Here is a 26,904-nt window from a genome sequence, read left to right as displayed (position 1 = left end):
AAAAAATGAAAAGCAGGGAATCTCTCAACTGTCTGGTCCTGTTTTGACTCATTATCTGGAAAACACAGCCTCCCAAACTACTGTAAAAAATAAGACTTAGAACTAATTCATGTTAATCTCATGAGCATGTTAAAAAAATACTATTAATGTCATGTAGTTAGTTCTCTTTCCCTTCCTCAAAAAAAGAGGTCAAATCTGGTGTACATGTATGAACAAAATTCTAGGAACAGAAGTCAAGGCCAGAAACTGAACTGAAGGATTTTCAGTCAAACTCATGCAGTTTACCATTTTATGCAAACTCACAGGGAAATTGGCTGCTTAATCTTTACATACAAGTGTATTGACTTAAGACCAAAAAAGGCACTCAAATCTGTGTTTAAACAAGCCTAATTAAGTGGGAAATTAAGATAATCATTTGGATAACTTAAGCCAAAAAAATGTTGGGGGCCATAATTATTTGGGTATTTCAGTAAAAGCATTTTTGCCTGAATTGTGTGCATAATTATCTTGATTCCCCACTTCACTTTGCATGTGTCAACATGGAATAAATGAACAGATGTTCTTGGAATCACTGAATACATTCATATCAGTCAGCAGTTAGAAGCAAATTTAAGCCATTTTTTTTTCTCCAATTGACTACTATTTCCCAGACGTGTTTCTAAGGACAAGATAACATGCTAAGAAAGGCATCTTAAAAGCAGAATTTGGTTATTTATGAAATACTGTGAGATGTGATTAAGCACTGATAACTTTATTTCATATGCTGAACCAAGAGATGGTCAAAATATGGAATTGTACATCATATTCACCAATGATGCAAAAATCTACCGGTGCAGTATGCCAAAGTTCGTCAATAAGTCAGTCTAGAAATTTCCATTGACACTTTTGATCATCAAACTAACCACCATCCAAAAAAAGAGCCCTAGAAGCAACCAGGTCCTTATTTTATAACATATGTTTCCATTTCCTAATGTGCATCCATAAATTCTTACAGAAGTTCCAATGAGTCCTCCACTGGAATTGTTTGCATCATTTTATAGGTAAAAGCCAGATTTGGGAGGCTGCCCCCAAAAAAAGTCTATATAAGAATTTTAAGCAACACTCAGAAGTCAATGAAACATGTCAGTGTTATGTTATAATCTAATACTTTAATAAAGTGAACAAAGGGAACTTGTGGAAGCTGAATGTACCAAAGACCAAATGGGGAATGTTTACAAAGGGCGAACGCCCCCTCGCAGTATCTCTCACCTTGTAACCAGTCTCGGAAGTAATGCAGCCACATTTTGGGAAGCTGTTTATTTTCTTCCAACATGACATACTTCACATTGCTGAAACTCTTGTGAAGGTCGTAAAGTAAGTGCTGGATATTTGGGTAGTCTGCTTTCTGGGTGACTATATACATGTTGTAGAAAGAGAAGTATTTGAACTGTGCAGCAATAAAATCATATTCTCTGGTTTCCCGGGGCACAATGTCTGTAAGGTCCAGCCCATCGCGCACTCGGGTGGTCCCATAAAGGCTGACCCCCAGCAAGCCCAGGAAAAGGAAGATGACCACGACCTGTAACACAGTAAGAGGCACAAGATTAGAGCCAGAGGACAGGACCAACTCTCCCCTGACAGAGGCAAGCTGTCTGGTCCAGACCTCACTTTTACCCCCACAATGGCCCTGATGAAGCATGTAGGGGTCATCCTCCCAGAGGGAAAAACAGGTAATCAGAGTAATCTTATTTTAAACAAGCTCATGAAGAATAAAATGTTTAAAATTTAAGGAGTTGATCTAAATTCACAGAAACATTTGCTATGGTAGAGATTCACTCCCATAGAAGATGAGCTCATTAAAATGGCCCCACATGCTAAATGGACTGACTTTTTAGAGGGCCTGAAATAAGTCACACCCAAAGAAGCAACCTGATGAATTCCAAAAGAGACAGTTTTGTTATTTCTTGAAGACGGGAAGAGTCTTCTGTTTTGGTAGATTACCTTGGCTTTTGGTTTCAAGAGGAAAGGAGCATAGTGTTTCTCGGCAAAAGATGAAAGTGTCCACTTGGTGCAGGGGGGCTCAAGGCAGTGGAGGCTGGAGTCAGAGAACTGGGAGAGCAGGTCCCTCGTGGAGCTGGTGCTCTCAGGGCTCTGGCAGCTGAGGGTATCCTGGGTCATGGTGACGGGCTGCACGGAGATCTCAGAGCGTGGCTCGGCGGTGGTGTAGTACACGTGCGTGTGGGGGTCATACTCTGTGCGGAGCTGTACTGTGGACTGCATGGTGATCTGGGTTTCGTGGGTGAAGCTGTGGCTGCTGTAGGGGGGCGGGGGACTGTAGCGAGTGTTATCATGAGTCTCCGTGTAGGCCTGAGGTTCAACCTGAATCACTCTGCTGACGCAGGGGCTGAGAGGGGAAAATATGTCGCAATGGTATATTGAAACAGAGAAACGTGCTTTCATTTTTGCCAATGACTGACATCCATTTTACATAGCTCTCATTTAGAAGAAAATATACTGTTGAACTTCACAAACATCACCTAATTTAACCATCTGGACACAGATAATATTAAGTCAAAGGAGGCCAAATGGATAGTTGATCATGCATTTGGCTGGCAAAATCAGGTTACATGCTGATGAACCCCTTCAAAGCACAATTCCTAAAAACACACGATTCCCTCCCAAAAAAACCCATGACACCCAAAGGGCTATATTTTTCTGGACGGTTGGTTTTCAAACCTTTGTTTGCCTGAATCCATACAGATAAGACACACTCTCAATCATCAGCAAAATTAATCCACAACAGAAATATGAGCACATGCATCACAACCCCAGAGCTGTGAGCCTCTAATCAGGGAGAGGAGCTTCAATGATTCAATATTCCCAACAAGGCATCCTCTGTCCACTATCTCTTATGCCTCCATCACACTGGTACAAGCCCTGTTAACTACATTTTCTTCCAAGTCCACAGACTAAAGAGTTCTCTTAACCCTACCACTCTGTACCCAACATATAAAGGCCGCAGCAGCTCATGAAATTGTACCTTGTAAAACAGCAGAAAATATCCAGTCTCCTGTCCTCACGTCGATACAAATCCATGCTGAGAATTGCAGGAAAAATGAGCAGAACCATAGCAAAATTGAATACCACTACTACAGCCGCCTAGAAGCAGGAAAAAAAAAGCAGAGGTCACCAATATATCTCCTCCCAGTCAGAGGACTCCTCTGAAAATAAAGATGTTTTAAACACCATATTTCTTTTAATTCCCTTCTCAAGTATTTAAGCTTGAAATAGATGTTGGAGTTTCTCATCATTTTTGCTTCTCTGCCACCATTAAGGGACCAGTTGACTAAAACAGGCCCCATCATTCTCTGATCCTTTCCATCTCCTAGAATTTCACGAACCTGTGATGAACAAACACGGGAACGAAATGAACGTCTTGCGAGCAACTTAACCAAACCAAATCTACAAAGGCAGAATACAGAATATACTTGAGACGTTTTAATTGAAAACAAACATTCCCCTTTCAGAACATTTCTAAGAGTTTCATGCAACTCTGATTTTATGCTCAGAATATTTATACATAAAGTGGATTGGGTATATCAAAATGTCACCTTTAAAACATGAAATAAAATTTCAAACACATCCCCTGAGGTCTTTAATAGGCACATTCCAAATAGTCTCCAGAGTAGCCTGTGGGGTGTGCAAGCACAGTAACAGAAAAGGTCAAGGAGAATAAGGCAGAAAGAAATTCCTGTGTGTGATTATAGTATGCAGAATAAATAAGTACGGATTCAAAAGTCACTCCATAACCTAGAATAAACACGGGGCTAGATTCTGTAGTGCTTTGGCAAATCTCCTGCCGACCTAGTAAAAATTACACAATTAGGCTGTTAATGGGGGAAAGTCAACAGAGGACAGTTGAAAGGCTCTCCAATTCAGACAGGAATGGAAGGAAGCAGCACAAAAAAAAAAAAAAATGCAACTGGAATGCTAAGTAACCAAGAAATCATCAGAAATTTTTTTGAAAATTAAAAACTCTCAGATAGTATTCCAAAGAACTACCTAGTTCTAAAATGTCCTCCAATTGGGTAAATGTCTCCAGGTAAGAAGAGAAAACCTGCTTATAAAGGATATCTGACAATCAGAGGAGAACTTTGCAAAGAGGTTTTGATAGTAATTGTGAATTTATGCTTATAGTGAAAGAGCAAGCCCAAGGTCTGGTAAGGTACCTTTCGATAATTAATTCAAGGTCAAGTCTACAAAGCCAAAAAAGAATCTAGAGTCTCCTAAAAATCACCTAACCCCTTTCTTCTTAGTCTGCTTGGAAATTCCTCATCAACTCGAAATATATGGAACCCGTGAACTTAACTACTCTCATGCATGGAAGGTCCTTTAAAGACCTGCCTGATTGGCCTATTTTAATAAGAAAATCACTATATTGACTAGAAGATTCATCTAAGAGACAAATACTAAGAAACAAAGACAAAAAGGAGGACACTGAGCTGGGTATGGGAGACACAGAGAGAGAGAGAGAGAGAGAGACGACAAAATCCTTTTCTCAAGGACTGACGCATTCAGCCTATAAACAAAGTTACGGTTCAGGCTAACAGATATAGTAATAAAAGGTTGCAGAGGGTTCCAGGGCAGCTCAGACGGGGTTAGAGTACCCAGGTGGAGGTTGGGGGGAGGGCAGAGGGTGATCAAGGTAGGTTCTCAGGGAGAAAAGAACAGGACTCTGGTGGGGCCAGGGAGGAGGGATGTGCCACATGGAGGAACTCGACAAGCTGTGTCTGAGAGGGAGACCTATAATTCTGTTGGGGGAAGAGAAAGGAGAAAGGGGGTCTCTAGGTAGTTACGAATACAGGACTCATTCGATCCCCCAGCAACCAATGATAGTCATCATTACTGCTCTTGACACTAACAGAGACTCCGTAGTGCAGAGGATGGTCACCTGGCAGGGGTTACTAAGTAAACCGAATTTAAACATGAGCTTGATATCAAAGCCCTCAGCCTGAGACCTGCGGGTTCTTGTCTCCTGGTCACCTCCTGAGGGGACGAACATGGCTGGGTTTGGGCTTCTGACCAATCTGTCCACAGGGGTGCTGGGAAGGATGAGTTTGAGACTCAAGGAGATTTTTCAGGAAAATTCAGTCCTGGAGATGGAATCCTTTCATTTTCTATTATGAGCATGTTTAGAATTCAGGGGTAGAATGCAGACAGAACACTGCCAAGCATCTTACTCTGGACAAAAGTTCCTGAGGACGAGGAACGTAAGTGGCCCAGGTGCTCTGGCATGAACAGCACTGGTGCTTCCACAGTGGCTGGGGAACGCACCTGAGATCAGGTTTATCCACCGGAGGAATCCATGGAGGACATGAAGAACCCCCAAAACCCTGAAATGCAGCATCCCATTCATGCTTACCATCAAATGGTGTATTATATGCAAAGGGAGAACACATTCTGACAGGAAAATGGCCCAACCTCCACGTCCCACTCAAGTGCACCAAAAGAGTAAATAAAAACCAACAAGAAGCGAGGACTTCTCAGCAAGGGACAAGCATCACTAGAGCAAAAGGGGGTTTAAGACATTCTACAAAAATCTGAAAAGATGATGGGGATGATTTGCACTGTCAATCAATTCCAATTACTGTGCTTAAAGGAGAAGTCCCCATGCCCTGTGCTCTACCTCACCCCTGGGGGAGCATCCCTGGTGGCCCTGCTGAGACACTTGTAGAGCTCAAGAGACAAAGTGACCCTGCGTAGCAGAGCCCTCATCTAAATCCCCTTACTGTTTGGAACAATAAGGTGTTCTGTTCTGGGGGTTTTCATTGAAGAACAAATAGCATTCAGTTACCAGCAAAGTCCCAGCTCAGGGCATTGGCTCCCAAAGAATTAGATGGTGCCACTGCTTTCTGACTGATAGAGGTGGCATTTGGATGGAGATTGACAAGGAAGGCTAAGACACTTTCTTTGGGGGGAAAAAGTTTCTATTTATTTTGGTAATGTTAGACGATGGAAAAGTTCCACAAAGAAAAATCCTAAATTATTATGGATTTATCACTGGACAGAACCACTGTGGGTCTCTCTCTTTCAAAGTTTAATCTATAGTATACTGCAAACACTAATATGAATGAATACCCAGAGGGACAGCTTAACACAGTTCACTAAAAGAAAGAGAGCTACATCATGGTCAACTCTGAATATCAATATATTTAAAAGGAAAGCAGCATACATTTCTGATGGTTACTGCAAAAATCGTGGCATGTTCTGTTTTCTCCTTACGTTTTATTTCCTTTCCTTTTCCTTGGTTTGTTATTTTGTTTTTTGACAGAGAATGAGCCAATGTTACGGGAAGCCAGTCTTTAATAAATGAGGACCCCTGGAAGTCCTCAATTTTCTAACATGATACCCTAGTGGCCTGGAATAGAAATGCAAAATTCACAGTACCCATTTCGACTAGGTAAGGTACTTACCTTGGGAGAACTTTAGCGTTACTGGATTTTCTAAAAGGCGTAAGAAAACTCATGTAGCTTTTCAGACCACCACACCATAGGATATCATTAAAGGAGATTATGCCTTCATGAATCATCAGTGTGTACTGAGAGAGGAGAGGAGAAAATGAGACACACAAGAAGAAATGAAGGAGTGTGTGGCAAAGCAGAGATAAAGAGCAGCAAGGAAAAGGCAGGCAGGAAAGGAGAGGTGGGAGAGCATCCAACTGCTAACAGGGTAGGACAATTTCTCAATACCAGAGCCTACTGTGTGTAAATGCGGTGAGACCTGGAGACCGCAGGTGGGTGTGCAGATGCCCGTGCACAAAGGCATTCTAGAACTGTAACTGCACCAATACTTTCACAGGCACCTTTCACATGACTGATCAGTGAAGCAGTTAAAGATATATTTTCATTTTCTTGAGCTTCAGTCATTCAGATTTAACTTTATTAATTCACTTTTCACTTACTACTTTTATTTTTAGATATTTATAATGAACTCATTTTCTTTCTTTCTTTTTTTTTTTTAGTATTTTTCTTTTGGGGAGTGGTGGTCACAGTGATTGTACAAAAATCTTTTTCCATGTTCTATCTTACACTAAATATAAAGTAAGTCTAGTGTCCCAAACAGTAGATCATTAATCGCTCAGGTCTTCATCACCCATTGGCGAAATGATTCAAATACGAAGACTACAAAAGTGTTGATGAAAGTATAAAGAGAAACCTGGTTTATGATTTGTCAGTTTCTCTTCCTGAACTCAATCAGGAACCTTTTGGGGATTACCAAGAGTATAGCAGCAGGAAGAAGTTTGATGTAGTAACATCTTAAAAAGTGACACCAAGGGGTACATGGGTGGCTCAGTTGGATAAGCGACCCCAACTCTTGATTTTAGTTCAGGTGATGATGTCAGGGCGGGGAGATCAAGCTCCGTGCTGGGTGTGGAGCCTGCTTAAGATTCATTCATTTTCTCTCTCTCCCCCGCCCCAGTCCATCTCAAAAAAAAAAAAAAAAAAAAAAAGGTGGTTTCCTTAAAAAACCTGGCCATCTCATTATAATATTATGTAAGGAAAAAAAGGAACAAAGGGAAGCACCACTCCTCTCTTAGAAAATACTTGAAGCTTTAAAATTTGAGTTTAATTCACAGAACTTCAATAACATCTTTGACATATCGAAACCTGAAACCATTTTGGGCTTAGAAGACCATATCCCGAAGTGGTCAGTTCACTCTCCTCATCTGCTGTCCTGATCGATTTCAGGATTCCTTTGCGTTTCAAGCAGCTGAGGAGCAGTGTCCGTGCTCTGGGCTGAGCACAGAATGGACCAGAGCCAGGTCTCCAGCCTGGCGAGCTCTCCATCCTCACCATTCATATAAGCTGGCTTTTTGTGCACCACAACAACATCACAAAAATCTTGGTGGCCTCGAGGTGTGGGAAGGGCCTGGTTTGGGAAGAAAGAGCAGAACAGTGCAGGAGGCAAACTGCTCTGGAGAAGAAAGGCAGAGGAATATTGAGTTTTCTTGTGTAGCCTAAGAGGGGAGGAGGAGGCCAAAAGAAGAGAGAGGGGCTGGAAGACACTGGAGCAACTAAGGAAAGAGGTGGCAAGCGAGGGTCCGCCAATGAGCCCCCTGCAGGTGGAGGATGGCCAACCCGTCTGCACAGTGGAAGCTCAGCCTGTGGTTCAGACCATTGAACAACAAGGTGTGTGGGAGGCATGGGCCCACCTATAGGTGGGCTGTTTCCAGTAAATACAGTACAGCACTCGAACTGTATTCTCTCTTATGATTTTCTTAATAACATTTTGTTCTCTAGATGACTTTTTTATAAGAATACAGTTTATAACACATGTAACCTAGAAAATACGTGTTAATTGATCATGTTATCAGAAAGGCTTCCAGTCAACAGCTGCTATTAGAAGTTAAGTTTTGGGGGAGTCAGAAGTTATATGAAGATCTGACTTATGGGAGGGGGGGTCAGCACGCCTAAACCCCATGTTGTTCAAGGGTCCACCATACTCAATTACCAATTACTCAGTTACCATCTAGCCTGGTCTATACTGCAACCTGTTCTTGGTCAGTGAAGTCTGCTCTGTACAACTGCCTGTTGGGGCTGCTTTAGGGAAACAGAGAGAGAGGGTGGCATATTGGGGCTGAGGTGGCCGGCAGGGAAGGGGCGTGACAGTGGGGATTTAGAAGCAGGGCTGGCCAAGAGCTGGCCATACCGTGGATCAAACTAGAGGACTTCTGGCTATCTGGAAGAGGGGCTTCTCAGCATCCTACATGGAGTAGGCTTAGGGTCGTTCTAGTCTAACTCTAAAGGAAAGGGCCACTCCCTAAGGCACCAGGTCTTGAGGATACCTGGACCCCAGGCATCTGGGCTATAGTACTGGGAGGAGGGGAAGAGACCTGGGATGTATTTTAGAGGGAGGGTCAGGGTAATTGCTTAAAGAAGCTTCCACCGGAAGAGCCCCGGATGCAGACATGGTACTTCACTTCCCGGCAGGAGTGCCGTCAGCATGTTAGTGGAGAATGGGACAGGATGCTGGCGTCAGGGCAGTGCACACCACATGTTTCATCCCTGCAAACTCACCTGAAGGGAGAAGGCTCGCAGAGCAGGAATAGGGATCAGAGCAGCCATGAAGAAGGCTGTGACATTGCTGATGGAAGTGAGCGCCACGCTGGCTCCTGTGCGCTTCAGGCACTCCCCAGTCCTATCCTGAGAACGAGAAACCACCGTGCTGAGAACTGCATGGCGCAGGGTCCCCTCAGATCTCAGATCATGTCAACAGTTCAAATACATGACCAAGTGAGACAACAGACAGGTTATCACGCTGACATCAGGGTATAGGAAAGGGCTATCTCTCCAACCCCCTAACACTGGCATCAAAAAGTTTTTAGTACTACTATCGACATAGGTGTCGTTCCTGGCTACCACATCCGAAACACAGAGCTGCAAGATAAAGATTTAAATAAATTTTTAAGATTTAAAAGGTGTGTGTGTGTGTGTGTGTGTGTGTGTGTGTCGGGGGTGGGGGGGATCAGGACCAAGTGACAAAAAGAAACCCACAAAAAAAACTAGAAAAGCAAATATGGGCTTTGGAATAAGTGTTCTGAGATTCTTCTAATTTCTTTTACTTATTTACAGCCAGCAACATGTCATCACTGACTTGAGACTGAAATATTTATTGGGCCAGATTAAGGAAAATTAAGAACACTCAAGAACGGAGGGGACTGGGGCTGTCCCCAAGGCTGTCTTCTTTTGTTTTTCTATTACCTCAAAAGGGATTCTTTTATTCTGTCCTGTTTCACTAAATGCATGTGCCAGAAGGAAAACATCATCCACACCAACACCAAGAGCGAGAAATGGCAAAACCTGCAACGAACACAGAGGGCAGTACATTAGACACGTGAAGTCTAATTTGTGATCATTCCAGAGCCACTGAGAACATTGCCCCCAGCAGCTACCCCAAGGACAACTCATACCAGCTCATGGGAACAATCTACTTCTGAGCATTAAAATCCCCCCCCCCAAATAAAGTTCCCTGCATCTAGCCATTTAAGCTCACATGAAGTCTTGGACATTTCTATTTTTAAGCTCCACTATTTTTTTTAAAGCTAATAAATGAGAAGGAAGCTAACTCTGCAAAAGCAGTGGTTCTCAGAGTGTGATCCCTGGAGGGTATTGCTGAGAACTGGTCATTAGGAGCTCTGGGGATGGGGCCCAGCTGTCAGAGGGGTTACAAGCCCTTCAGGCCACTCAAGTTTGAGAATCGTAGCTCTGATCAATGCACTGATAAGTGAAGCATCTCTACCATCCACAAGCCCATGCAGACCTTCCACCCACAGCCAAGTGCTCCATTTTTGAGACAGCACCTCCCCCCTTGAAGTGTGGCATCCTGGTGGTCAAGGCCAGAAGACCCTTTAGGTGACACAGACACAGAGAAGGTTGCTGGGCCACATCTGGGGAGGGGCATTTGTCAACACACAATGGATGGATGGCTCCTTTAATACCTGAGTTGTTGCAGCGTTAAAGGAAATCCCGATCAATGAGCACAGGCCCAATCCTGCAGCCACTGACAGTGCAACCAACAGGACGCCAGCCAGCCCCACGGCACCCTGGGACTTGGAGCAATCCCAGCGCAGCATGGTTAAACAGGCATAGGCAAGCTGCGAGCAGAACAATGGGGTGGGGGCAGGGGAAGGAACGAGGGGAGACACAAAACAAAAGCCAAACATTAGAATGGGTAAGGATTCTAATGTTTTCCCCCACCCATCACCCCATATCAAAAGGTAGAACTTACTAAATCCAACCACAACAACAATGTACCTTACAGACATCACATGAAATGATACAAGTCAAAGATGGGTGAACTGCAAATGGGAGAAAATGCTTTACACGACCACTTTTGAAATCGTTATGAAGCCGAGCTCTCTGTGTCTTGTACGCACGTGTGTGTTAAGAGCAGTTAAAAAGCAAGAGCGGTCATGGAAAGACAAAAACTCAAAACCAATCCAACTATGGCTGGCCCCCGCCCCCCCCCCCATCCCTGGGAGAAGTGACTCGACTGTTACCATCAGGAGGTATCCACTAGCCACTCGGATGACGCTGACATCAGAGAAGGACTTCAGGATGTCATCCAGGGTTGTGGTGGTGAAGGAAAGCACTTTCTGAGTGGAGTTTGGAGCGACACTTTGATGAACCACCTGTGGTCACATCAGGTCCCAAATGGAATTAGTGTTTCAATGAGCTTCAATAACAGAGCTTGGGGGACATGTCCCCTCCACTCAACCCTCACTTGTTTCAAATATACTAAAGAGAATTCTACGTGCTTCAGGTTTGGGCATGGACCGAGGTGAAACGACCCTGGGCCCGGGATGATGGAAGCCACAGTGTTCAGGTAAGAACGCGGTACTGCGGGGGGCTGGAGTTATGGCGCCTTCGGGCGCCCTGCACCTTGGCCTGTTCTTCTCCCCATCGCTCTGCAATATGTCTGTGGTCCCACTAATCCCAAACAACTCATTCTTATGGCCACTCCTCCCCCCTTCATTTGCTGGCCACTTTTAAAAGGTCACATGCAGCTCAGTAGAGGTCACTGCTTGGGCAACAAAGGCCAGCTCCTGTCACATGACCTAACCAAGGGAACTGCAGCTGTGAACAGATTCTATGCTTTGCTAATGTTTTCCAGACACCTTTTCTTGCTCACCAAGTGTTTTTTAAACACTATTATGCCTTAGCTCTGGACCTCACGACTGTTTACTCCAAATGTCTCAGGCATCCCAATTAGAATTAGCCATCACCCAGACATTAAGGTTTTTAATATTGAGGGAGGGAATAAACTTTTTCATCCCACCAGGTTCCCAAAAAGGACAATTAGGTTTTGAAAAGATATTCTAACGGGAAAAAAAAAAGTCTTAAAACATTGCAAAAATGAAGTATGTCTGGGGTTTATACCCAGATTCAAAGGGGGGCATAGGAATGCCAAAGATTTACCTCCACATATGTCCTCTGCCAAGCCTCCAGGATGGCTGCTGCCTTGTCCTCATTCCAGTTAATGTGTGAGACATACTCATACCCCTTGAAGTGTTCGTACATTTGCTTGGGAGTCATTAACTGAAACATGGTTTGCAGAGCGTGGGCGCTGTGACAGGGTGGCAAACACACGACATCAGTGTTTCCAGAAAGTTTTCTTGCTGCTGAAAACCCCAGACAGGCGCCCCCAACTCGCCTTCCACATGAGCACATGTTTCCATTAAACAGGACCAGGATGGTTATTTTATTTAATAGATTGATGTACCATATTAAAGGTGTAACCTTACAAACCTTTTACAGATATACCCCAAAATTAAATTAATAAGCAATTTCCTTTCCCAGTTCCTATTCCGTGAAACAGGAAGGATAGGGGAATAGATAGCTTGAGCAGAGATGCTGGGCTCGGCACTGAACGCTCGCCTATGCAAAAATCCCAGACGACGGCTCTCCCCAGGGAGGAATGTCAGACAGAGGGCCTGGCGCTTGATGGAGCAGAATCCGCAAGAGCACAGAGGGTAATTCTTGTTTAGCCGTCAGCTGTTGGTCAGTCTGTGACAGAGCTTAGCTCATACCACGCCACTCTACTTGCTGTGACCACTGTGACCTGCCTGTATTACACCTGCCTTGACTTCCTATATAAGAGAACTTCCAAAAACCTACAGTTACTAACTATGGTTTCGATGAAAACAACACATCTCCTCTTAAAATATCCCCCGAAAGGTGGTTTTTTTTTTCGAGCTGGTCTGGTCCACTAATGTTTCCTAATATTCTATTACAGCAGATGGCTAGCTAGGATAACAGCTAAGTAGTAGTACAAATACACTTGCAGATGTCAGAAGGGAAGTAGTTTCCCAGGAAAGGACAAAAAATAGATGGCTTGGATTTCTCTTCCATGTGCAGGATTACCTGACAAGCTTCCCGGTGCTGTTCTTGACTGTGCCACCCACAATCAGTTCCTCCTGCCAGTGCATGTACTTTCTGGATAATCCATGACATCCACCATTCAAAACAAGGGCCACATCAAGAGGCTAAAATAAAAAGACATCCACATAATTATGGGAATTAGTAGGCAGGTCACATGCCTTGTTAAAATCCAGTGCATTAAGGGCTTGTTTGTTTCAGAGAGAACATTAATAACAAGGCTAATGAGAGGCGTATGGCAAATCTTACAGCAAAATTTAGCTCTATAAACAAACGTAGCTCCACAGACAAAAAAGGGTGATGAAAATCAAATCATAAAAATGAAAATAAGAGGACTAGGGATGGGGGAAAGACCCTGAGCTTTTCTCTGGGTCCCCAAGAGAAGAATCAACAACTGTACTCACTTTGGTTGCATTTTTGTTGGGGGCTGTGGTGGGGCAGTCCGGATCAGCCGGGTTGAGGCAGGGCCGGTCCATGTAACCATGACCAACTTCAGCTTTATTCAGCATTTCCTCCCAGCTGTCCACTTGATAGTTTATTTTCTTTAACTCTTCCAGGAATTCCAAAGGGTCAAAGTTTGTCCACTGCAAAGGAGGCTTACCTCTGTGAAAGAAATTAGAAGGTAAGACCATGAAAAGAGGCTTTTCCAAGCCTCCGAGCCTGCACAGATCATATATACTATGTTTGGCTCGCATGAGGCTTTTTGGTAGTGCTGCAAGGCTGGGACCCCAGCACGGAAAACTAATCTCCTTTCCTGTGGATCTATATGCAAACCCGAGTCAAGAAAATAATTCATGAATGGAAATGGCAAGCAGAGAGCTTGTAAATTAATGAAGAAATCAAAGACTTGTGATTGGCTGGTATGTCATCTTTCTTACCTGAAATCAAGATTAGCCAAAGAGTGCTTCTAAGCAGAAGACTGAGATCCAAAATTAAGGGGCGGAGGGTGTTTTAGAAGAGAGAATCACAATGCCAAACTAGCACTTGCCAGCCTAATAAATGCTTTGTAAATGTCATCAATCAAAATATTTGATCTCCATTACATTCAATAATCTCATACTTATGAGCTCTTTCTGACAGCCTGGCAGTCGACCCCAAAAGCCCCCTGCTGCCTCTGCCATCACCACCATCAAGGCCACTTCCCCCCACACTCACTTTTGAATTTGTGCTGTTGACAGACCAGAAAGGCTTTTGGCTGCCTGTTATGTAGTTCAAACCACACTGTAGCTGCTTAACCAGGCTGAAGTCATTATTCAGAATCTCCCAACCAGAAAACACAAAACCCCTTATTTCCCATCTAAAACTGTACACTGAAGGTCAGAGTATGGCCACTGCAAATTGCTTTTGCAGATACGTGCAAGCTAGGGCAGAAACAATAACCTAAGCACGAACTCTTGCATAATTAACTGAAGATGTCTACATTGATTAACAATTATTCCTTAAGTGATGCGGTATATATAATATCCAACTGCTAAACTGTGAAGCATCCCCTACCATGGCCTTCAAAGACAGTGGATTTCCCCCTTAAATGTCATTAATGTGATCCAAAGAAAGGTTTAGTATTTTACTCTGCAGGAGGATCTTGAATTTTAACTCAATATATTTAACTCTGATGTGTACGCACTAATAAATTGTCCCTCCTTAAAAAAAAAAACTCAATTTTTTTTAACGATTTTATTTATCCATTCATGAAAGACATAGAGAAAGGCAGAGACAGAGGGAGAGGGAGAAGCAGGCTCCAGGCAAGGAGTTCGATGTGGGACTGGGATCATGCCCTGAGCTAGGGAGGGGCAGGTGCTCAACTGTTGAGACACCCAAGTCCCAAATAAATCTGTGGAAGTGCTTGGTCTGTAAAACTGCAAACATTTTATTAAAGAGTTAAAAAACATACATACTCTGATATAATTTGCATTTTATTTGCATATAAAAAGATGGGTAAAAGTGAATGAAATTTAATGATGCCTTCAGAACTTTATTTTGAAAAGAGGAAAAACATTCTGCTGAACCCCTCTCTCCTGCAACTATTCACTCAAAAAATGCCCATGGAATTTCACTCAAAAAATGCCCACGGAAGTTCAATGCTTTTATTTCTTGTTCAAAACTGAAACAGAAGAAACAATGATAAAGTAACACCAGAAACATTCTAAAGTTTAAAAATCACAGACACCAGAAAACCAGATCACACACTTACAGTAGGTATGCTGTCCCAGATTGTAACTTTGCCCCTTCCCAGAAGCAGTCCAAAGGTGTAATAATTAAACAAGGGTAAAGATATTCGATTATCTGTCAAAGTTAAAAAGAAGAGGCTACAAGTTAGGCTAAGGCATACCACTGAGGAATTTTTGACAAGTTTTTGCAAAAAAAGAATATATACCTGATCCATGTAACCTGTTTCTGTGATAAGTTCTCCAGATTTGTAACACAAATGTTCCAATTTCCACTGCCTAATAAAATAGGAAACAGAGACAAACATCTCATTGTAATAACCTAAGGAAATCAGTGCAAAATCAGAACTATAGAACATATAGAAAGAACTGCAATTTCGATCACTTTTAAGTATCTGTCAAAACGAGCACAACTTTTGCCAAGTAAAGACTCAACAAGCTTGCTTTAATGAATAGATAATACTCAATTGTAATTAACATGTGGGTGTTTATGTAAATGAATGCTACCAAAGTACTTGAAAAGTCTTGTTTTCTTAAGTGTTCTCCCAATAATCTTGTTTACACCATTAATCTACTTTTCTACATACACTGAACAACTTCAGGGCACGTTGAATTATCACAAATTCAAAATAAGTGGAGACTAATTAGTAAGGTTTATATTGTATTAAAATATATTCAGGTGAGAAAATATATACATATATATATATATTTTTACTGGCAGTTAACGTCCTTATGAACAGATAGTGTTCAAAATGAATTCTCCTTCTCTTTAACCATGAGTGCTGTAAACCACACTGCCAGGTAGACACATTTCTACTTTACAGTCTTTTATTCTTGTTCTATAGAAATGATATTAAATACAGTGATCAACAATTACCTCTATTATCTATCGCCTGTTATTACAGAGTGTTGTCATGTCTGGAAAAATGCTCTTAAGCCCATGCCTTTCTACCCCTATCGTAAACCTAACTTGAAAAAAGAAATCTGAAGAGGGTGGGGATGGGAAAACCAAGGGAAGAAAAAAATATTTTTAAATATCTCTAAACAGCAACATTTTATTGGTTTCCTTTTTCTCTCTCTCTTTTTTTTTATTGGTCACCCAAAGGAATGTTCTGGACTTAGCCCGCTTCCCTGTGGAACCTTTGCATCTATCCCTCAGGGTGCCCAGTGCTATTGAAAACTGCCCTTTTCTCTTGAATGCCAGAGCACGTCTGGTCTGATCTGCTTGGTGCCTGGAGCACCTGGACTTGGCTTCGTACACACCCATCGATACGGGTTCTTCCCTCTTTCTAACCAAACTGTCAGCTCCTGAGTGCAGGGCTCAAGTTATTCATCCATCCCTCCATCCACTCACCCACCCACCTAGTCATGCATCTATATATATGTTTATACTGAATTCCCCACAGCATCAGCGTAGACTATCTAGCATCAGTACGTTCTTAATATCACTTAGTCAATGAACTCATGTAGACTTCCTTGAGAAGGGAGTGGCTGTACATGAGAAAAACCTGTCTGGGAGCCAGATGAAAGGGTTTGAAACCTGGCTGGAGTGTTTAATAATTTTATGAAGTCGGACAAATGCTCTAATTAATCTAATTCCTGGTTTTCTCACCTAAAAAATGAGATGGCTTAAATGAAGTGTTCTCTAAAGCACATTCCAATGCATAAATGTTCTCTGGTTCCATCTCAGATTAAGAGTATACTTTCTTTGTACAGACACTCACATCTCTGTAAGTGTGTAAGTGACAAGTCCCTTCAAGATAGGGTCCCATTATGTTAAAAATGGGTCAGCATGCTTACAGTGGCCTTGGAATGCCCATTTACAGGTTCTTTACAAGGCCTCTACTTACAAATTTTGCAAAACTCCACTGGGCAGTTACTTCCTCTACAGAGGGATGTGCTGATAGGAGCCGGGTGTGCTCGCCAGTCAAGTTTGCCTGACAAAAGTGCTAGAATATCTCCTTACGCTTTCCCTTTCATACATTACATATATCTCATTTTGTTCTCAGAACCTACTAAGGATAGTAGACCACACTTGATCAGTAATCTAGTTTACATATGAGGAAACAAGAGCATGTGACTCCTGCTGGACCTTAGGGCTCTGTCTTCAGCTAGATGGGTCTTAGAGCCAATCCAGGTAAGACTATGGAGAGTAGAGGTTGTCATAACTGGGACAAGTACCGATTTTCCTTCTGTTATCCCCCCTCATCTTCCCTGGCCACTGAGTATGTCCACGTGCCACTTCCTCACCTGTCCTGTGAAAAACTGTATCATCACCCACTCAGTTAAGAAGTGCTTAAAAGGGGTGCCGGGGTGGCTTAGTCAGTTTAGTGTTCGACTCCTGGTTCTGGCTCAGGTCACAATCCCGTGGGTGGTGGGATCAAGCTGTGTCCGACCCCATGCTCAGTGTGGAGTCTGCTTGGGATTTTCTGCCTCTCCATCTCCCTCTGCCCCTCCCCCCCACTGCTTGCACTCTCTAAATAAATAAATAAATAAATAAATAAAATCTTTAAAAAGAAAAAAGGTGCTTAAAAGCCTTTGGTGAGGGACAGGATGGGATCAGGTTAAGTGCCAACTCAGTGGTCCTCTGAAAACAGGTTTAGTCATTTCAATAGTTCAGGGAGAAGACCTAGTTCAAATTTAGTCTAGATGGTTAGTCAATCAACAAACTCTGAATGCCCTACCTGATCTAAACGCTGGGGTGTAAGGATGGACAAGATATGGTCCCTGCCCTGAATAACTCACTGTTTAAATAGAGAAGAATAAAGGACTGTCAGTTTTGATCCAGAATTCTTTGTATGCTTTTACCACACCCATAGCATTGCTAAATTAGCTATGAAGCTAAAGGGTAGTGTTTTGTGAAGCTGTGTCAGATTCCACCTTATCTGCCTCCCTGTCAGTAAGAATTCACCACAGTGGCTCAGCCTACTATAGGCTTTGCGACACATACCAGCTGTCAGTATCTGTGGTGAATACAAAGCAAAAAGCTAGAAGCGAGTTCTTTTCCTTTTCTCATTCTTAATTTGTCTAAAGGCAATTCCAAATGTAACTGCTCCAAAAATATCTTAAGCAATGAAACATCTTCAGAATAGGTATATAGCCACCCAAATGGCTGCTTGAAGGATCATACTCATTTGGGTCCATAGTGCCAAGATACTTACTGAAAATACATTATCATGTATTTTATGTGTTACCAAACTCTAGAAACAAAAATCAGGATTAAAAAAAAATCACTTCATTAGAAAACGGTCTGAACTAACACTCTAGACATATTTCCAGGGCAACCTTACTTTCTAAAGCCAGCAGCTTCTTCCCAACTTACCTGTTATACATATACACATGGACCCGGCTGGCCTGGAGCGCTGAGTCCAGGTGTTGTCGGAGAGCTTCTGTGGTCAGGACGTTAGCACCTTCTTCTTTCGGGGTCTGAATCATGAGTTGAGGATTAAACATAGCCTCTTCTCCAATCTTCTGGCGAGTATAATTTAATTCACGACTTACTCGTCCACCAACTGACAAACATGTACAGGTTTCAGTTAGAACGGCAACGTCCCCACAAATTCACGTTCTGTTATCTCACTAGGAGTTACAAGATGGATGATAAATGACCTCTGGTCATGAGAATGTATGGCTGATGTTGGGGGGAGGCGGTAACATTCACTTTATTATTACTGGCAATGTTCATTTCACCACTAAAATACATAAAAAATTATTCACTAAACCCATGAACCTGCCCGATGCATGTGCAAAGCCACTGCATATGTGCTTTGTGCACCTTCTAACTAATACACCGCGCATATAGAGGGGGAGGGGAAGGAAAACTTGAGACACCTTTTCCTTGCAGACTACACCAAATACCCCCGTTACAATTTCTTTCACTTGTGTAAACAATGGGCCCTTGCAGCATGTTTCAAGATATATGGCTTCAATTTACACTCTTCTCCTAAATAATCTAGCAAAGGTAACAAGTAAATGTTTCTCCCTGTTGAAAAAGAAACAAGGAAAGGTGGCAAATGTGTCTTCAGCACAAAACATGCCAGAAGATAAATAAGGTGATTCACATCAGATGTACTTGAGAGGAACCAAACACATCAGCCATGGCCTGAGGGGACGCTCAGCCTCTGGATCCTGGCTCTATCAGCCTCACCTGGTCAGCATCCTGGAAACCAAGGTACTAGGTTCTGAGTTGCCGGGGAGCAGGCAGCCTGTGTTCCAGAAGCTCTACCAAGTGACTCTGAGCCAGGTGCTGAGGCCAGAACCTTGCCCCAGTACCAACTAGCTTTACAGCAGGCAGGCCACAGGTCTAGGCAACAAGGTATACGGTTACTGCAAACTCCTTTTTTGTCTTCTTTCTCAGGACCTACGTTATATTCCAATCATGGTTTACAACAAGCCAAGCTCAAAATGCTGCCACCAGGCTGGGAGGTATTGGGGGGAGGAGCAGAGTTTCATTTCCCAACAGGGTATGTGTGTGTGTGTGTGGGAGGCTTGCAGGTGAGGAAGAGTGCTCTTGGAGAAGGTGCTTTGATCCAATAGGATCAGAGCAGAGAGAGAATCCTAGGACAGCACCCTGCTCCCTACACCCCCACCCCCACCCAAGGCCAGCTGATGTGTGTGGATGGTGAGTCTCAATAGTTCCTGAAATAACTGATTAAGTTGCATGTTTACTGAAAAACAGGCCTTCAGCTACAGTGTAGAAAGACCCTTCAGCAATCATGCTAAGCTTTCCCATGAGGAGGAATCCTTTTTCTTCAAATTTAGTATTCAAGGACATAAACATTTGGTTTGGGCAAGTAAGTAAGTACTGGGAACAGCGGGTTGTTTAGTTCTCTTGGCATATTTTATAAACAAGGGGGCAGGCTAGAAAGCAAATAATGCCCTCATTAGGAAAGCTAGTCCAGATTCACAGACTGGCAGGATCATCTGTGCGGGTCCATGCAGATGGCCAAGGCCACTGCGAAATACTGTGAGATGAGGCCAAACATACTGTGGGGTGTGTCACAGAGGAGGAGAAACGGTGGGGGGTGGAGGTGAAGGAGAGGGGCAGAGGGCAGGGAATTATCAGTTAGTTACAGAAAGTATTAAGACTCCTTGGCGGAGGGAGGGGGGCTTTGACAAATGATCTGGGGAGTTGCTGAGGACCCTGACTGCAATTTGAAGTCAAAGAAAGACCAGAGGGAAACATAGGAAATTTGCAACAAAGGATAAATTTACGTGAAGTCACAGGCCTTTTCAGGATGCTCCCTTAAAGCTGCCTGCAGGCAGGGTCCGGCTCCTTCTGGCTCAAATCACAATGCATCATTTCAACCAATTAACTAGTGAACTGAATTAGACTCAATCCACATTCTCGGGAGCTAAAAAGGCTGTTTGAGGCTAAAAAGCCAATTATGAGTCTCTTGTGAAAAGCTACAGAACTCCAAGCCTAGGAGCTCCAAATAGGCTTTTTTTTGGGGGGGGGGGTGAAGGGGGGAATCAACTCCTCCCTTTTTTTCTGACTATATGGCATCAATGTCCCACACCTATAAATCATTTATATTTCCACGAGCTCCTCCTGCATTGGCACAGCACATGATCCCTCATTCAGTTTACAAAGTCCTACTTCCTTTTATCTTTCCTGCCGCTTAAGACTTCAGGTGAATTAAAACCAAACACCCACGCCCTTCTCTCCCTTCCCCAGAGCAGCTGCTTGTGACTATAACCCACAAAGGTCAAGATTCAAGAGAGGAGTGCGCACAAAAATAGAGATCACACACAAGGTTTGTGCTCTTGAAAAGAACTTTCTACACTCTTCCAGACCAACTTCAAAAATAGACCAATTTTTTTAAAAATTCTTATTTATTTATGATAGTCACACACACACAGAGAGGCAGAGACATAGGCAGAGGGAGAAGCAGGCTCCATGCACCGGGAGCCCGACGTGGGATTCGATCCCGGGTCTCCAGGATTGCGCCCTGGGCCAAAGGCAGGCGCCAAACTGCTGTGCCACCCAGGGATCCCTAGACCAATTATTTTATTACAGGAGTTTTCAGAAATGATATTTCCTAAAAGATATAAAATGTACTTCTGGCGCTTCATAGTGTCACTTTTTAGATGATAAAGATGTATATTTAAATAAATCCATATATTTTAATAAAGGAGTGTATTTGTCACATCTCTGGAATTGAAAGTCTTTTTGTTCATCCATCTCTTTGCTCTAGTGAGAAATTTAGTATTTTGCCACCATGACAACCAGTTTCAACCAAGACACGACTATCACTGCAGGTAGGTAGAGCAACTAGAGTTGAAAGACCCTGAATTCTAAAGTGTCCTCCACCACCTATGCTGTATCCTACTTTTGAGTACTGGTAAATTCAATTTTATTTACATAGTTCATGGCCATATCTTATTTAACATTTCATCTTAAATTTAACCAAATATGAACGCTTTTGAAAATTATTCAGTGAGTTTAAAGTTTCATTGGGGGCACTTGGGTGGCTCTGTCAGTTAAGCATCTGCCTTCGGCTCAGGTCATGATTTCAGGGTCCTGGGATGAAGGCCTGTGTCAGGCTCCCTGCTCAGCCTCAGATGGGAGTCTGCTTCTCCCTCTCTCTGCCGCTCCCCCTACTCGTGCTCATTCTCAAATAAATAAATAAAATCTTTAATAATAATAATAATAAATAACAAAGTTTCACAGACATCCACTTTACAAACAACTGTAACATGATTTACTCATGCAAGTGAGCATCTCAGGGTGTTTGTTGTGGGCTACACCGTGTGGTGCCATGGTGGGCGAGACCAGTGCGTTCTTTGCTCCAAAAGCCTCACTGGCCAGTGAAGCACACAGGCAACAAACAAATCAGTAAGATAATTTCATGGCCTGACAAGTATACAGTAGAAATAGAAGATGGTTATGCCATGTGAGTTTCTGGGTGGTAGGGAAAGGGGGAACCCACTTCAGAGGGAGTGGTCTGGGAAGATCTAAACGAAAGTAACATTTAGACTGACTTCGAAGAGCTAGGGGAACAGTCCCTCGGCAGAGGAACCAGCAACTGTCAAGCAAGCCCTCACGTGTGGCTTGCTACAGGAAGAGAAGAGAGGCTGATGTAAACCATAATTGTGTCATGGACTCGGATGCCCTTGTAGACCCCGCTCTTCCTCCGGTGTATCTGTGTCATAACCTGCACAGCGTTCACATGCTTTTATATCATCATTCACCCACCGTGCTCGGGACCAAGGCACCAGAAACAGAAACCTCTGTGGATGGAGCAATTTTACAGACTCACCTGACTTTTGCCGTCCTAGCAAATGTCTATCTAAATCACAACTGAGTGCCGGCCGAGCTGTTCCTTATCTTGCCAGTTTTCCTCGTCAGGCATCAGTGTGAAGCTCCACCGGTCAGTAAGTTCCAGTGGAACCCCTTTCCAGTGGCTGAAATTACAGGTGCAGTCTGGGGGAAAATGGTTTCTCTCCCTTTCTGTCCTATTTTCAAGGTCAAAGTCCTTAATTATTTAAAAAAAAATTACTGTTCATGAAATACTGCATGATTATCTTTGACTCCTCAAGATTCAGTATTGTGATGTAGATACAGGTATGCTGACAGCTATGTGAACAGCCACTACTGCTGTGTGTGTGGTGGTTTATGCATAGTTTTTACCTATTTTCCTTTCTGGGGTTTATCGGTATTTCTTAATTTTTCTGCAAGGAACCAGTACAATTAAAGACTTCTATGTGACAAAAGGAGAAAAATATGAAAGGTAATGATAAGGATCTGAATTAAAAACAAGCCCAATGCAAAAACAACATGCATATTCATCATACTCTGAAAGTCCTCTTATATTCTTTTCCTTCTTCCAAATGCAACAACTTTTAACAATAAACAACAACCAAACTGTTAGAACAAGATTCATGAAAAATGTTATCTCAGGATCCTGGGACACAAAATAACCTTTTATATTTGTGTGTATTTTTCATCTGCAAGGCCATTTCACACGTATTCTTTACCTGTTTATAAATATTTTGCTCGGTGCTGTTCCCCGGTCAAGATGGGGCAAGCTGGACTGGACAGTCAGACAATGAGAAGCAGGACCAGAAGGGCTGGGTTCTGAGTCCCAGCTCGATCGGGACAAGTCCCAGACACAGTTGGGCCTCACTAACCTTCTCTGTGAAATGGGATGAAAATGCTACTACTAACCTCGTAATGTGGTGTGAATAATTAACAACGTGTGTGAAATTTCCCAAACCCTCAATCAGGAGCTGAGCAGGCATCCATTTGTCCGGTCATTTATTCATCACCCTTACTTTACAGGAGAGAAGTAGATGCAGTTTGGGTGACTTGCCCAAGGTCACCCAGCTGATAGGAGGTGGCACCTGCCCTCAACCCCGAGGCTGAGTCCGAGTCCGAGTCCGACTGCCCTGAGAGAGCCCTATGGCTTCTGAGCACTTGTTGAGGATAAGACTTTAGGAGAGTCAAATTCCACCGACCACACTCTATCAAGCTCACAGCTAGAGCTTTCAGAATGCATAAAAGTATTACACAGCACAAACAATTGGTATTTTTATTTAAAGGACAACAACACTGTCTCCCAGAGTGCTGACCAGCACTGAGGAGATAGTTTTTACACTAAAGCCCCATGGGTGGCCACAGACAGGCCCCCAGTTCCTTTGGGTCCCCAGAGGGGCCTGTCTTGGGGGAAGCAGAGAGATGAGGGCACACAGAAAACATGTTGCTGTATGCCTCTACCTGCAAATTCTCCAGAGATCTGAGTCTTAAACCAATTCTTTGAATGAGATGTACTTAAGCAGCACTTAAGCAAAGAAACTCTTGCTCAAGGTCTGCTGATCCTTTGCTCCCTAAATCAAACCACTATGGCTTTCCAAGGTGAAGAAGGGCCAGCACAGGTGGGAAACCATTCCACCCAGGGGTCCATACCTCTGGGCCAATGTTATTCCAATCCACGGTGGACAAGATGCTCCCCGCATGATGCTCTCCCGCTGTGTACCGTCCCTCAGCACAGCCTCTGTGCAGAGCTTAATAAACGCCTGCTGCATTCATGCAAAAAGCTTTTAGCAAAAGCTTATTGTGATCCACATAAAGGTGATCTGAGGAATCCAACGAAGTGCTGTTCCCAGTAATTTCCAAGCCCTCTCAGGGAGGCATTGCCCCGCTGCCCACTTACCTTGGCACACTAGGCGCATGCGTATACTCAGCGTGTCAGAGGAATGAATGAATGAACAGCCTCAATACAGAGCCTTGGGAACAGGCAGTCATCTGTATAAGATATTAATTCTTCCCAAAGCCTCAAAAAGTCAATCAGTCAAAACAAATGACCCTTTCAGCCTGAAAAGTACCCACTCAGAGTCCAATTAGGAAAATGGGGTCTGTGTATATGCAAGCTGAGCATTTGCATTTGATTAATCCCATGTATTATCTAACAGCCTCTAGAGAGATTTTTTTTTTCCTCCTTTAGTTACTTCAGGTCCTTCTTTCAATGTTGCGATTAGTTATTGTGAGGGTGAAAAACTGCAAATCTCCAAAAGGGTGTAACTGCGAAATTATTAGCACCAGCTCATTTTCTAAATTGAAAAAAATGAAGATTCAGTAATTTGGGCAATTGGCTGAAAACTCCTGAGCTGTAAGTTTTAGTCACTCTTCCAGCCATCTCTTTTATTCATGACTAGCCAACTGCTGCTTAAGCTTCTGGGCTGTTTTTCTCCTCGTGGGATTCTGCCCTTGAGTGTTGCCATGGGAAAATGCTAGAATCAGATAGCCCAAAGAGAATTTGCCTTCATGAAGTGAGCCCAGTGAGTGAAAAACCACAAAAACAAGACAAGAGCAGGACACATCCCCACACCTCCCCAGGGACAGCTTGGGGGGAGGAGGGCTGGAGGGTGCTAAGAAGGGTGGAACTCAGTAGAAGGGGTAGCAGGCCTGAGCATGCGCCTGCCACAAGCCCCCACACCAGCTGTTTGTGGTGCCATCTGTTACCGCCCAGGCTGCTTCTCTGAATGGCTTTCCCTCCCTGAAGTTGCCCACTCACCCTGTCAGACACAATCAGGTCAGCCCAACACTGTGCCCACACTAGACCTGCTGCCTGCCACAGCTCCCCCCACCTGGTATTCTCTCCAGGACCACCAGCTTCCAAGATGACATTGCATCTGTTGGGAGACCCATTCTTCCTTGGTCACTTGCTGCTGTGGCCAATGTGGGCTGCGGTCAACCCCCCCAAAGACAGGTTGAGTGAAGTCACAGCCTGTGGACTCAGGGATGTTCCCGGCATCCGGCGGGAGGTAACAGAATGGAGCTCTGCTCTATCACTGAGTGCGTACCTGCCCCACTGCCAACTGTCCCAGACCCTACCATGATTTCATGCATGCTCAAGTCTACAAGCAAGTAGATGCAAACCCAAGTCCAGTCCTTTTGCAGCAGCAGAACAGCAATCAGAGGCAATGCTGGACCAAGAAGCAGAACCCAGGGACCAAAGACAATGTTGTGATCAAGTCCTAAATTCTTAGTAAAGGCCTCCTAAAGTCCTCATTAAAAAAACAAAAACCACATAGCCCAACCACAACAACAAAAGCCAAGTGCTTGCATGGCAGCAAAGCAGCAGGCTCGCTACCCTAGCATTCTAGCATTCTAGCATTTGGGCTGCTGCATGACATTAACCCCAGCTCCCTTCTCCCAGCTTCTGTGGGGCTGACATCACCTCTCTGCTCTAAAGAGTCTTCTTGCCATTATCCAGCCTGGGCCTCTTTGCAATGGCCTCCTACTTGAACACGCACAGGGGAGAAGACAATGTGAATCCCCACCTCCACAGGCAGGCTCCCAGGGCCCTGAGGAACATCACGCTGGCCTGCTTTATCTCCCACACCGTCACTGGGGGCTACTTTCATGATTTTGTTGCCATCAGGATTAGCTGGATTAGGGCCTGATGCATAAGGACCCCCTGGTGCTGTGAGGAAGTTTCATCACCAGGTCAGCATGGTGTGAACTGTATTCTGTCACCACCAGCACTCCTTATAGCCACCAACTGAAAAAGGGGAGGGGACAGCAGGAAAAATGCTTTGAGTGCAAAATGCATGAACTTGTCACAGCTACAAATTCCCCCAACATGCATTTCTAAGGATGTGAACCATTCAGGACTGTTGTCCTTTCAAGGAAGAGCCCTACTGAAATGGCTGATAGTGGCGGTAGGTGGAGTGGTTAAGCAGAGGTGTCCCAGAAAAGCAACACAAAGAAACTTCTGGTCCTTTGCTAAAACCAGTCAAGCAATTTGGGAAGAGAGAGCTGCGCTGTTGGAACTTTATATTATGGTCCTATCCCATGGGGGGGGGGTGTTCCCATTTAATTTGAAGGAAAACAATGTGGGCTGGAGTAGGGGGCGGGCAGTAAGAGGATGGTGAGAAACAGAGGAAAAGAGGAAGGTCTTTAACCCCTTTCAAAAATTCAGTGACTGAAACTGTTCCTCCCAAGAAATCACTTGGCCCTTGTACCTACCCAAACCCGCATCCTGGCTGCTGCTCCTGAAGTAAACACAATTTATAGAGAAAGCAATGGGATTTCTGCAAGTGTGTGCGAGTGTGTGTGTGTGTTTTATAGAACAGCCCCTCTTGCACAGAACGGGGCTGTTCCATCAAAGCCGTATCTGTTATATTTCTGTCTTTCTCTTCTGTTTGGCGTATTCACCAACAAGAGAAAAGGAGGTAAGCTTTGGCGGCCCTGACCTGCAGCTGGAACACAATACTTTCGCACAGCCCTGCCGACCCCTGACATAAATTTTACACCGCAGCTGGCATTTACACACTCAGCATTACCATATGTATGGCTGCTCGGTGCTAATTATGCT

At 43.7% G+C, this 26,904-nt stretch overlaps 1 protein-coding gene across 4 annotated transcripts in view; it reads right to left on the bottom strand.

Moving 5' to 3' along the window:
• PTCH1 (patched 1) overlaps positions 1-26,904 on the bottom strand; it is a 70,272-nt gene that overhangs the window by 22,133 nt on the left and 21,235 nt on the right. For 3 of the 4 annotated variants that reach the window (XM_055309403.1, XM_055309401.1, XM_055309404.1), the window contains exons 3-15: positions 18,405-18,594; positions 15,292-15,361; positions 15,109-15,200; positions 13,322-13,520; positions 12,903-13,024; positions 11,958-12,105; positions 11,039-11,170; positions 10,478-10,633; positions 9,741-9,839; positions 9,057-9,182; positions 3,020-3,138; positions 1,981-2,383; positions 1,249-1,558 (exon numbers count right to left, since the gene is read on the bottom strand). In XM_055309403.1, the coding sequence (XP_055165378.1) occupies positions 1,249-1,558; positions 1,981-2,383; positions 3,020-3,138; positions 9,057-9,182; positions 9,741-9,839; positions 10,478-10,633; positions 11,039-11,170; positions 11,958-12,105; positions 12,903-13,024; positions 13,322-13,520; positions 15,109-15,200; positions 15,292-15,361; positions 18,405-18,594 (2,166 nt within the window). The remainder of the gene's footprint in view (positions 1-1,248; positions 1,559-1,980; positions 2,384-3,019; positions 3,139-9,056; positions 9,183-9,740; positions 9,840-10,477; positions 10,634-11,038; positions 11,171-11,957; positions 12,106-12,902; positions 13,025-13,321; positions 13,521-15,108; positions 15,201-15,291; positions 15,362-18,404; positions 18,595-26,904) is intronic. The other variant, XM_055309402.1, reaches the window with a different exon arrangement.

Source organism: Nyctereutes procyonoides, unplaced genomic scaffold (genome assembly GCF_905146905.1).
Source record: "Nyctereutes procyonoides isolate TBG_1078 unplaced genomic scaffold, NYPRO_anot_genome, whole genome shotgun sequence".
Classification (NCBI taxonomy): Eukaryota; Metazoa; Chordata; class Mammalia; order Carnivora; family Canidae; genus Nyctereutes; species Nyctereutes procyonoides.
Note: the sequence above shows the minus strand (reverse complement) of the source record. Positions and strands in the feature narration are given on the sequence as shown.